The sequence below is a fragment of the Loxodonta africana genome, chromosome 27 (genome assembly GCF_030014295.1).
Source record: "Loxodonta africana isolate mLoxAfr1 chromosome 27, mLoxAfr1.hap2, whole genome shotgun sequence".
NCBI classification, from domain to species: domain Eukaryota; kingdom Metazoa; phylum Chordata; class Mammalia; order Proboscidea; family Elephantidae; genus Loxodonta; species Loxodonta africana.
The window spans coordinates 19198132-19210827 of record NC_087368.1 but is presented as its reverse complement, the minus strand read 5'-3'; the positions used below and the strand labels follow the sequence as shown (position 1 = coordinate 19210827).

At 37.2% G+C, this 12696-nt stretch overlaps 1 protein-coding gene across 2 annotated transcripts in view; it reads right to left on the bottom strand.

The window, feature by feature from the left end:
• Positions 1–12696, bottom strand: part of RAB5A (RAB5A, member RAS oncogene family) — a 33608-nt gene that overhangs the window by 8630 nt on the left and 12282 nt on the right. Inside the window, exons 3-5 of one of the 2 annotated variants that reach the window (XM_003415732.4) lie at positions 5055–5206; positions 4638–4760; positions 2925–3018 (exon numbers count right to left, since the gene is read on the bottom strand). In XM_003415732.4, the coding sequence (XP_003415780.1) occupies positions 2925–3018; positions 4638–4760; positions 5055–5206 (369 nt within the window). The remainder of the gene's footprint in view (positions 1–2924; positions 3019–4637; positions 4761–5054; positions 5207–12696) is intronic. The other variant, XM_064277355.1, reaches the window with a different exon arrangement.

Here is a 12696-nt window from a genome sequence, read left to right as displayed (position 1 = left end):
TCTATCTGTTCTGAATAAGGATAATTGCAATTCACAAATTTTAGTCCCTGGGTTGAACTGGGTCCCCTCAAAGTATGTGTTAGGAGTAGGGTTTTGTTATGTTAGTGAGGCCGTATCAGTGTAGAGTGTGTCTTAAGTTAGTTACTTTTGGGACACAAAAAGAGTGAATTAGGCACAGAAGCAAGCAAGCACAAATGGGGAAAAGACAGAGATCTCCAAGGAAGGCCAGAGAAGCTGAGATGGGGGTCTTTCCCCAGAGCGAACAGAGAGTACCTTTCCCTAAAGCCAGCACCCTGAATTTGGACGTCTAGCCCCATCAACTGTGAGAAAATAAATTTCTGTTATAGCAGCACTAAGAAACTAAGGCAGTCTCTGAACTGATTAGGATTGTTAAGAAGCTAAAAATTCTAGACCAAGGTAATGAAGATGTGCAATGAAAGAAATTACTCAAGACCTCACCAAATTTAAAGCAGACCATAAATTTACTGTAGGATGTCCCCCACAAAATAAGCATGCTCATTTGAAGAAGTTATCAAAAATAAAAATATGAGTGCATTTGTGTGATTAAGTTATGAATCTGGTGACGGACATGAAAAGGTCATAAAAAAAAAGCTCATTTGAAGAAGTTATCAAAAATAAAAATATGAGTGCATTTGTGTGATTAAGTTATGAATCTGGTGAGGGACATGAAAAGGTCACAGTTTCATTTATACCTGGGATTTCTTTCAGGAAAAGAAACATTCTAAGCCAAGGAAAATAACTGAAAACTCTAATACGGAGGCTACTTTCTGGTTGGAAAAATGTTCCTATCAGTGCATCGGAATTTGTAAAAAGAGCAAACTGTAGCACAATCCTTCACAACTGTGCTAGTATTTCCCTAGCAAACTACAAGCCCAAGTTTCTCAGGAAAGCATTTTACACAATCAACAGGCAGATTTTTCCTAGATAAACCACCATTAAACTCTTGAACCTAGTGAAAAATAACCCAGGAGTTTTCTTTAGCCTTTGATCCAGCTGTTAATTGGTTCATCTGTATGACTTCAGGATTAGAGAGTATGTGGGGGCAGGAATGTGGACACTTGGTTAAGAATGACTGCTGTACAATAAAAGATGTTATGGGATGAGAAGAGTACTCGGCACGTGAAACTGAGGAGGCAGTAAACTATTTGAGAGGCACCAAAGCAGGCTCTGCAGGTAGAATTAGCACCTTGAAATCACTGAGGGGAGATGAGATCAGAGTCAAAAGAAATAGTTTTATTTTGCTTACAGAAAGAAGGCGGCTTCCTTATTACTACTCCGCCCTGATTACCTATCACGAACAACTGGAACAGCAACTGTCATCAGTTAAGAGGAGTCCTGGTGGTGCAGTGGTTAAGAGCTCCAGCTGCTAACCAACAGGTCCCAGCAGTTCGAATCTACCAGGTGCTCCTTAGAAACTCTACAGGACAGTTCTACTCTGTCCCATAGGGTTGCTATGAGTTGGAATTGACGCAAGGGCAACAGGTTTTGATTTGAACTAAGTAAGGCAGTCCCCAGGTGACAAAATCCTCGGGACAACTCAAACTAACCCTTTAAAGTTATGTAAATCTGACCTCACTTTAAGACAACTGAGGCAGTCCCCAGGTTACAAAATCCTCGGGACAACTCAAACTAACCCTTTAAAGTTATGTAAATCTGACCTCACTTTGAGACAACTGAGACAACCCCTCTCCTTTACAAACTCCTCACAATCACCTTTACTCGCTTTTAAATCATTGAAAAGGCTTTGAGGCTTTTCTTGCACTAAAGTAAGGCTAAATAAGAGCCGTATGCACCCGTCCCAACTTCGGTTTTTTGGTAACACGAAGGTAAGAGCACTGTGTAGGATCAAAGGATCATCGGGGTAACATAAAGCTGGATGTTGTTTTGGTCTCCCACTTTCTCTCTGTGCCTTGAAGTTTGAAACTTTCTCTATTACAAGGTTTGCATTAAAATAATTTGTCAATCTGTATACTTTTTTCTCTGTTATGTTTCTCAAAAATCAGCACTGTTTCAAGAACTTGGAAGAAAAAACAAAACAAACAAAAAATAACAACTCTGTTCAGGTCAAAGAGGAGATGAAAACAGTTACTGACCAGGGACAAAGAAATCTCATTATACCTACATGCTGCAGTAAAAAATATTGCTTTGGGTTTTATCTTCCTTTTATATATGAAGTATAACTTGGCAGAAAAAAAATTATCCAAATTTTTCTACTAAACTTCTAGAAAACCTATCTGCTGAACTATTAGTTCAAAGCCCAGGTTTCCAACTCACACAGAAGAAACAAAGTATCACAACCTAATTGGTAAAAATTTACCAATATTACTAACAAAGTATTGCCAGGTAGAAGGACCTAGAATACCAGTTTAATCATAAAAGTCCAAGGAATAAAAAGGGACAGTCACTCAAATGTCCATGAGCAGATAAATGGATAAACAAATTATGGTATATCCATACAATGGAATATTACTCAGCCTTAAAAAAATTCTAATACACACTACACCACGGATGAGCCTTGAAAACTGTATGCTGAGCAAAATGAGTGACAAAAGGACAAATTCTGTATGAACCTCCTTATATGAAATACTTAGAATAGGTAACTGCATGAGGTCAACAGTTTCCTGGTTGTTACTGGGGCTATGAGGGGAGAGGGAAATGGGGTATTACTACTTCAGCGATACTGAGTTTTTGTTTAGGGTGATGAAAAACATTTGAAAATAGCAGTGAGGGTTGCACAACATGGTGAATGTAATTAATGCCAGTGAATTGCACTTAAAAATGGTTAAACTGACAAATGTTTTATTGTATATATTTTACCACAATAAAAAGGTCAAAGCAAATATGTTCCAGTGTAACTTGTTTTATGTGCACTTATCATTTGGAACAAAAAAAGTTGCTCTTACCTATTGCCATGAATATTTCATTTACATTCATTGATGTCTTAGCTGATGTTTCCATGAATAATAAACTATTATCATCTGCATAGGACTGTGCTTCCTGTTTAAAGAACCAAAAATAAATAAAGAGAGATATTCATTGAACACACTACACCTGCTTTTTTTTTTGTTATACAAAAAAGGAGGCTTCCCTATTACTACTCCAATTTGATTATCCATAATCAATAACTGTATAATAAGCAACTACTAGTTAAAACTGAGTCCCTCAGTGGCAGAAATGGTGAAACGCTTAACTATCAGCTGAAAGGTGGGCAGTCTGACTCCACCCAGAGATGCCTGTGGAGAAAGGTCTGGCGATCTACTTGGGAAAGGTTCCAGCCTTGAAAACCCTACGGAGCGCACTTCAACTCTGCACACATGGGGTCATCACGAGCCCAAATCAACTTGACAGCAACTGGTAAACTGGTGGTAACAGGTTAAAAGCATCTTAAAAACAAAGGTAAGAGCACTGTGAGAGATAATTTTCACACTTTTATATCATCTTCCTTTTGCCCTATTTTGCTTTAATTTCTTCCTGCATTATCCCACCTTGATTAATCTGGTCTTTCATTAAACCTGTTTTCAAATGACAAGTTCCAGATGGGGAGAAAATTACCCTATTCTCTATATAAAACTGTATTTGGTCTAACGGTAATTTTTACTTATGCTCATATCTGCAATGAAGACAAAGGGCCATTTTTCACGGCAATTAAGCGGTCTATCCACCAGTCTATGCTGGGGAAGTAACTGTCTCGGGAAGACTAATAGACCATACTTTACAGAGTGGTTCACGTAAGTGACTTCGGCATACACGACCTATGTGCAGAACATGCTGAAAAACCATGTCCACCATTTCATCAAGCAGTGTGTACAACGTAAAAAGTCACACTTGTGCTTGGCTTGAAATGTAATGCTGCAAGAGACAACAGGCAGCTCCCTTCCCAGAGCACATGTACTCCATCTTCCTGCTTTGCCATCGTCCTCAGAAGAGAGAGTTACTCCTTTACTGGTATTACATATGTAATGGCTACACCCAGACTTCGGATACAAAAGCTGACAAGAGGTAACAGGAGCAGTTTTAAAAGAACTAAGTAGGGTTGTTTGCTTTTTCTTGTTTTTTGTGGTTTATTTTTAAATATTGTATCTTCTCTATGTTGCTGCAGGGAACATTATGCATTTTGCTATATCAGATAACATAGATACAAACTGGACTTTCTGGTTCTTTGTTTTTGAATGCCTTTTTAAGAACAACCACATGGTTACGAGGGTATGTGTGTATATATGTGTGTGTGTGTTGGTATGCATTATTGGTAGATGAATAAAAAAAGGTTAGAAAGGACACTAGTTAATGTATGCGTGTGGGGGAAAGGAGTAGGATGGGGTCATTCTTTTTTTGCTTTATATATTTCTATAGTACTTGCAAATCATTATTTCTTTTGCAACTGTTCAGATGAACAAAATCTTTGAATCAATGTGTACATTACAGTAATGTAAAGATTTAAAAATTCAAGTTTATCAGCAGAAACATTTTATTTCACATGGTAAATGATATGTTTTCAAAAATCTGTACTTTCTATTATTTGCCTGGTTTTTAAAGTATAACTGTAATTCATGTGCATATGCAGAAGAAAAACTTACAATGACTATGTGCCTTCAAGCAGAAGTTAAAATTCAACATACCTGGAAATCTACAGCTCTTTTATTTGCTAGGTCAGCCTTGTTTCCTGATAAAGCTATTACAATGTTAGGACTTGCTTGCCTCTGAAGCTCTTTTACCCAGTTTTTTGCTCTTGCAAAGGATTCCTGTTAATACAAACAAACAGCAATTTGACAAGGGCTCAAAAAATGGTTAGGGAGCATCTTTGTGAGGCAAGGTTAAAAGACTGTCCATTGTTGCTGGGTGAGAAAGAAATTCTTAGGACTACTGTATTACTGAGATACTTTCATCTTATACTGTATTTTTTTTTTTTAATCAGCTTTTCTAACTCACGAAAGCCATGTTTGGCTATTAAAAATTAAAGACTTCTCAACATCTCTTCTCTAATCTGAATTCTGAGTATTAGAAATGGATACTCAAGCACGTTTCACTGTACTTACCTCATTTGTGATATCATATACAACGATGGCTGCTTGTGCTCCTCTGTAGTACATTGGTGCTAGGCTGTGGTATCGCTCTTGACCAGCTGTATCCCATATTTCAAACTTTACTGTTGTGTCATCAAGACACACAGTCTGGGTTAGAAAAGCAGCTGAAAGAAAAAAATGTCTGCAATAAGTTCATCATTTTTCCCTCTAAGATTTTTATAATATAGCCAAGAACTGGAAGACTTGATACACTGCATGCCCACAGTTGATAACGGCTTTAAGAATTGTACTTCAAACTTGAGAGGAAACACCATATACAAGACCTTTGCAGGGAAATCATGGACTGAAAAAGTTTCCACTTTTTGAAAAAGTCTGTTACAATATCAAATAAGTTTAAACCCATATTCCTAAATGTTTAATTTGTAACCATTTAAGGAACATATGTATATTGTTTGTTACTCTTGGGGGGAAAAAACATCAGCATACCTGTAACTAGCATCTACATTGCCAGCACCATGCCCTGCTCCTGTTCCATTCTACTGGTTTTGATTGGCATACTCTGGGGATTTAGTCCCAATCCATCATCACTAAATTAGTATTTTTTGTTATGATATTCTTTCAAAACGTTATGACACCTTAACTTTGTAATCATTATTACCTCAGCTGAGACTTCATTTGTTAAGTATAGATACAATATTCACTTCCAGCTCTTTTATTCCTCACCATAAGCATTTTTGGATTTGTACTCACTCTTTGCTCTATGATTTTCTCACTTTTTTTACATTAACAATATATCATTTTATAATGTTTCTGCCTTTAAAATTAAAAAGGTTGCGGCCAAATCTTGCAAAGAATTACGGTATCACTTATTTAAATTTGTTTCATGAGAACAGTGTGAGGTAAAAAAAAAAAAAAAAAAAAGCCTATACAAACAATTCTTTTCATCTAAGAAGACAATGCAATGGGTACTTAAAAATAAATCAATTTTAAAAAGGTAGTTTACAATCAAGTGAACTGAACTTCAACTACCTGAGAAAGTTTCTAAGTATAGCTGGCTACATTGAAGATATCTATGTAAAATGCCTACCCGTTGCCATTGAGCCAATTCTGACTCATAGTGACCCTACAGGACAGAGTAGAACTGCCCCTAGAGTTTCCAAGAAGCACCTGGTGCATTCCAACTGCTGACCTTTTGGTCAGCAGCCAGCTGGCTGACAGCCACCACACTGTACAGTTTTCCTCCTCCACCAACTTTGGGCATCAACCCCCTGCCACTACCCTATCACTCATCATAAGTTGTATGCTCCTGCCTTTCACTGTCAGCTCAAGTTTGATACTGAAACCCTTTTCCTAAATTGGCACGGGCCTGAATACAAAAATTTCCGTAATCCGTCACATCAGGCAAGAAAAGTATGGTCTACTTCTCTAAATTACACCAGTTTATGTAGTGATGTCAATCTTTCATAAAATACTTAGAAGTGGGTAGCATCAAATACGCTGAATAATTCAAGTCTAATTAGATATTATACCTTTTATATTAGATATAACATCTATTTTTCATGCTATTTTTAAAAGGTCAACTGATTGCTGGCTTTGGTAACAGCAACTATAATCTGATTTTTGCAAATATAATAACTGGAAACATACATCTTTATGATAAACTAGATTCTAAAAAAAAAGATTCTAATTAAGAATAATTCTGTGAATTCTCACAAGGCTAATCATATTTTAAAAATATTCTAATTCAGTTTACACTTTTTACAACATAAAATTAACAGAAGTATCTGTTTTCGAAAATCCTGTATTTAAGATAAATATACCCAGAAACAGAGTTCCTGAGCGGTGCAAAGGGTTAACATGCTCAGCTGTTAACCACAAGGTTCAGGTCTACCCAGAAGTACCTCGGAAGAAAGGCCTGATGACCTACGTCCCAAAAATCAGCCACTGAAAATTCTATAGAGCACAGTTCTACTCTGACACACACGGGGTTGCCATGAGTCGGAACGGACTCGACAGCAGAGTCCCATATTCAGAAAGCACTAACACTTTTTAACTGTCATGAAAGGATCTCCTGTTGAATGAAAACATATTTTAAACACCTAAAATTAAATCTCCAAGACAGTACTACTTTTTCAAAAAAAGGGAAAAGATGAAAGGAATGCCATTTTAGTAGTAATGAGTCACAAAATATAAGCCTTTTCTCAAGTATAGTTTGCAAAAAAAAAACTTACAAAATTTGGATTAAAATTTACATTCAGATTTTCTCTTTTAGACACACTACAACCACAAAGTGGGGCCCTGGTGACACAGTGGTTAAAAGCTATGGCAGCTAACCAAGAGGTCGGCAGTCCAAATCTACCAGCCGCTCTTAGAAAGCCTGTGGGGGTAGGTCCACTCTGTCCTATAGGGTCGCTATGAGTTGAAACTGACTCCACAACAATGGGTTTTTTTGCAACCATCAAGTCTCCTGGTACTAAAAACATTCATTTATACTTGTATAAATCAACTCTATGCTTGGACAAAGGAGCCCTGGTTGTGCAGTGGTTAAGAGCTCGGCTGCTAACTGAAAGGTCGGCGGCTTGAACCCACCAGCCACTTCATGGGAGGAAGATGTAGCAGTTGGCCACCCTAGTTTTACAGCCTTGGAAGCCCTATGAGGAAGTTCTACTCTGTCCCACAGGGTCACTGTGAGTCGAAAACAACTTGATGGCAGTGAGTATGCTCAGAGAAATAACTACTAACTAAACCACCTTAAAAGAAATATAATCTGATTCTCAAACCAGCTAGAAGATACCACAAAAGGCCTTTGATCGGTTTTATAAAAATATGTACAAAAATGCCAAATGAAATACAGGCAAAGAAATTCCAACAAATTACATTAAAAGAATAAAAGCCCATGACCACGGAGAGATTCAGAAATACAAAGCTACTATACCAAGAGACTAAAAAAGAAAAATCATGTCTAGTATTATTTAAACAAATTACAATAGGGAGTTTGATTCAATATCCATTCCTAATAAACTCACAGAATACTTCCTTAAAATGTAACAAGCAACCCATCCTTAAACCTGAAGTAGGCATTATGTTTAACAGCAAAATTCTCAGGATGCCTTCCCCCTAAACTGAGAAACAAAGCAAGAATGTCTGCTACCACCATTATTATTTAATATTGTTTCAGATATCCTTATAATAATAATGACAATAATAAAAGTAGTAAGTTACTGGTAAAAGTCAATGTATTTTTTGGAAGAGGTAAGACAGTGATGAAAATCCAAATGCATTAGCTAAAATAAAACAGATATTATAACAATGAGTTCTTTGAAATGGCTGCAACAGACCAAGGTCAACAGCCTGGCAATAATCAAGTGAAAATAACACCGGGAGGGATCAGATCCCAATTACATTCACAATGAACATGAACGATCACTTCACTCCTGAACAGCAACTCCTCTTAGAAACTCTCAGGCATCCGATCCTACCTATGAGCTCCCAGAATTCCCTGTGTAGTCTCTTAACAGAACATGTTTTACACATTTTATAATCACAAGTCAACATTATCTTTTTCTTCTAGACTGCAAGTTTCTTGAAACGTGATTACATTAGCTATTCTTGTCCATACCCAGCATCTAATACAAATCCCAATTCATAGAGCACATGTTCAAAAACGTTTGCTTAAAAGAATGAAGTTCATAAACGGTACGCTGAACAACTTCTGAGCTATTTTAGATAACATTAGAATGGAGAGACAGTTTCCAAATGGGAAAAATACGTATTTCAAAAGTATAACTAACACAATCTCAAACAAAATACCATCAAGATCTTTTTACCTTAATAACTTGGTAACACTGTACCATTACTCATGTGGTAGGATAAACAGCAAAATTTGGAGGAGGAAAAAAAGACCCATATTATAGGCCTAGGACAATGATCCTTAAAATATATCAAAACCATTAAAAGTGTACCAATGCCATGAGGTCAGAAATATTACCGGAATAAAATAATCCAGTATTATAATCAACCCTAGTTGTAAATGATATATCCCAAGACCTTTGACTCTCCAAAGATCTCGTTTTCAAATACTACTACAGTATTTAATTTCCCCCATAAAATTCAGTGACATGTAACTGACATTTAAGTGACATCTTAAAATCCTCCCGTTACTAGTAATTTACAAAGTGTAAAATAAATTCTGCCACTCAAAATATAAACTACATCAATACTGTAGCAACATTAACCAACCACAAACTTACCTGAGTCTGCAAAACCACTTTAATTTATCCAAAACGTCTATTTTCTGGCTAAGAACCATCACTTTCTTAGACCTCTTCATTTTCTCTTCACTTCCATCACCAGCACTAGTGGTTGGTTTTCTTTTCGGGCCCATATTTCACAAAGAAACAGCTTTTATCACTTCGAGAGTTACTGTGTACGCGACGACAAGTAGAGAAAAACAAAGCTGTGTTGAGATGCGGGTGCTGGCCTGTCTGATAGGCTCTCTTTGAGCTACCTGATCAGCTCCCATTTGCTAGCCTGGCAGCAAGCAACATTCCAGCCACAGCAAAACTACAAATTACTGTAGCATAGACCTTGGGATCAACTGAGAATAGCTGCAACTGTAAATGTTAAACCTACAAATACCAAAGGCCTATAATGTATGAGGCCTTAATAAGCAAGAAGGAGATACTGTAATACATTGGACAAAGGAAAGAATACCCAAATCCATGGCATTAAATCAAGTTTAGTAACTCAGGAAAGAAGTTCAAACCCCTACAACTAAAATAATTCTATATGGATTAAACAGAAGGGGAAAAAATAGAAAAACAAAGGAACTAACACGATCTCAACCCCCAACTCATTTATCAAATTTGGTAGGAAAGAATTACTTTATTAGAATTGACAAAAAAAAAAAAACAAAAAAAAAAACACCCTACATAAGATTATCAAATAGGATATTACATAGAAATTAGAGACTTCTGGTTTGCAAAACATGTATCATACACCCAAAACGGGGGGGGGGGGGTGGGGGGGTGGGTGGTGAACATGCTGAGGAAAATTTCTAAGCAGATAACAAAGGATTAATATTTTTACTATATATACAAAGTCCATATAAAACTTAAGAAAAACTCTAAAAACCTCAAGGATAAATGTGCAAAGACAATTTACAAAAGGAATGTAACAGAAAAATAGTCAATCTCACTAGTAATCAGCAAAAATTCTCATGACAAAATCTGCTAACTTAGCACAAAAAAGGGGGGGGAGGACACTCATGCACTGCTGGTGGTACTGTACAACTCTTTTGGAAAGCAATTTGTAATAATCTCATGGAATTCCAGAAAAACAGCAGGAGGCAAGAGGGCAGGGAGAACAAACCACGCTCAAAAAATTTCTGTAATATTTAACAGTTACAAGCACTCTAAATGCATAAACGAAGAAGCACTGGTGGCTTGATTTTTAAGTAGCAATTAAATTAAAAATTGTTATGAAAGTACTTGTTTAATCAAATAAATACAATTCTTAGTAGGGGTAGGATACATCTATGCGGCAACATGAGTAGAAGGTATAAAAAAATAGAAGAAACTAAATACCAGCAGTGTCCCTTCCCACAGTAGGATGGCTGAATGCTCTCCTTTTGTAACACTTTCTGAAGCTGTCAATCTGGGGCCTTGCTAAAACTGAAAGGTAAAGATGTAGTGACTAGAGAAGGAAAAGGACTTGCTCAAGATCCCAGAAGTAGACGAGGGGCTTGTGATCATAAAATAAAAGTCAGAGATTGTTCAGAAGTGATGTACAGGGGAAGCAAAGGCTTTTCGAAAAAAGGAATTCAATGAATGGGTTTACCTAGGATCTGGATCGATCTGCAAAGTGAACATGGAATCAGAGAGAAGGATGGCTAGAACTGGACCAAGTAGAAGCAATTACAGTAATGTAATAGCTTTTTTTCCCAGAGAGATGAGCCCTTCAGATGGTAGAGTTATAAACGAAGAACATACGCATGGTCCAGAGCAGCTAACAGGCAAAACGAAAACTGAGGCCATTGTTCATCTTTCATTAAAACTGTACTTGTGTGTATAGAGGGAAGTACCTAGCAGATTACAGCAGGAGAAAAGATTATGTATTCACGGAAGAGTATACTTCAATTAATTCAAGTGTCATGGACTGAATTATGTCCCCCAAAATATGTATATCTATCTGGCTGGGCCATGATTCCTGGTATTGTGTGATTTTCCTATATGTTGTAAATCCTGCCTCTATGATGTTAATGTGGGAGGATGGGCAGCAGTCGTGTTAGTGAGGCAGGACTCAATCTACAAGACTGGACTGTGTCTTGAGGCAATCTCTTGAGATATAAGAGAAGCCAGCAGAGAAACACAGGGACCTCATACCACCATGAAAGCAGGGTGGGAGCAGAGCGCGTCCTTTGGACCTGAGGTTCCTGCGCTAAGATGCTCCCAGACCAAGCGAAGACTGCTGCATCACAAGGACCTTCCTCCAGAGCTGACAAAGAGAGAGAGCCTTCAGTTGGGACTTCTAGCCTATTGGACCGTGAGAGAAAAAGCTTCTCTTTTGTTAAAGCCATCATTTGTGGTATTTCTGTTACAGTAGTGCTAGATGACTATGACAGCAAGGAAAAAAAGAAAGAGGAAAAACATCTAGAGGAAAAAGCATTCATACTGTGACTGAACCCAGACAGAACATAAATAGTCCAAAGCTTGGCAACAAAGTAAAAAACTATATATAACATATAAAAAGACGGCAATCTTCCCCAAAGTAAATCTATTTTAAAAAGTGATCTGTAAGTACTGATTACATAGGACTCATTCTTAAAACTCAATCAGCAAAAAAAATTCAATGAGCAACAGCTTCTAAAGGTAATTGTTGCCAAAGGAATCACCATCTTTGAAAAGATTAACATACACACAGAGACTGCATGAAGACAAAAGAAAATAGGTAGGTAAAGTGAGAATCAGTATTTCTTCAACACTGTCTAGGAGTAAGAACAGTATTTTAAAAAGACTGATTGATGTAATTTTTTTTTTTCCAAAAAATAATGCAAGAGTAAGGAAAGTCAATGTGTTTTACTATCATGGTTTTACAGCTACCCTTTCAGGACACCCAACTCTCCTAAGAGAATCCATTAACCAGAATATAAGGTAGTTACGTGTCACCAAGATATCCACTATCAGCTGATTAAAACAGTTACTAGTAATAAATGACATGTAACACGTAGTTTACATACCATAAATAACGGAACCTATGTAAAAATATAATGAGGTTATAAATAGTTCACAGAAAAAGAAAACACGATGAGCTCTAGAAATATGAAAAGACACTTGCCCTTGTTCCTAAGAGAAAAATGCAGGGATCAGGACCAAATTACTGGGCTGAGGGCTGGGGACCATGGTCTTGGGGAACATCTAGCTCAGCTGGCATAACAGAGTTTATAAACAAAACGTTCCACATCCTATTTTGGTGAGTAGCGTCTGGGTGTGAAAAGCTTGTAAATGGCCATCTAAGATACTCCACTGGTCTCACCCCGTCTGGAGCAAGGCAGAATGAAGAAAATCAAAGATAGAAGGTTAAGATTAATCCAAAGGACTAATGGACCACAACCACGACCGCCTCCACCAGACTGAGTCCAGTACAACTAGGTAAG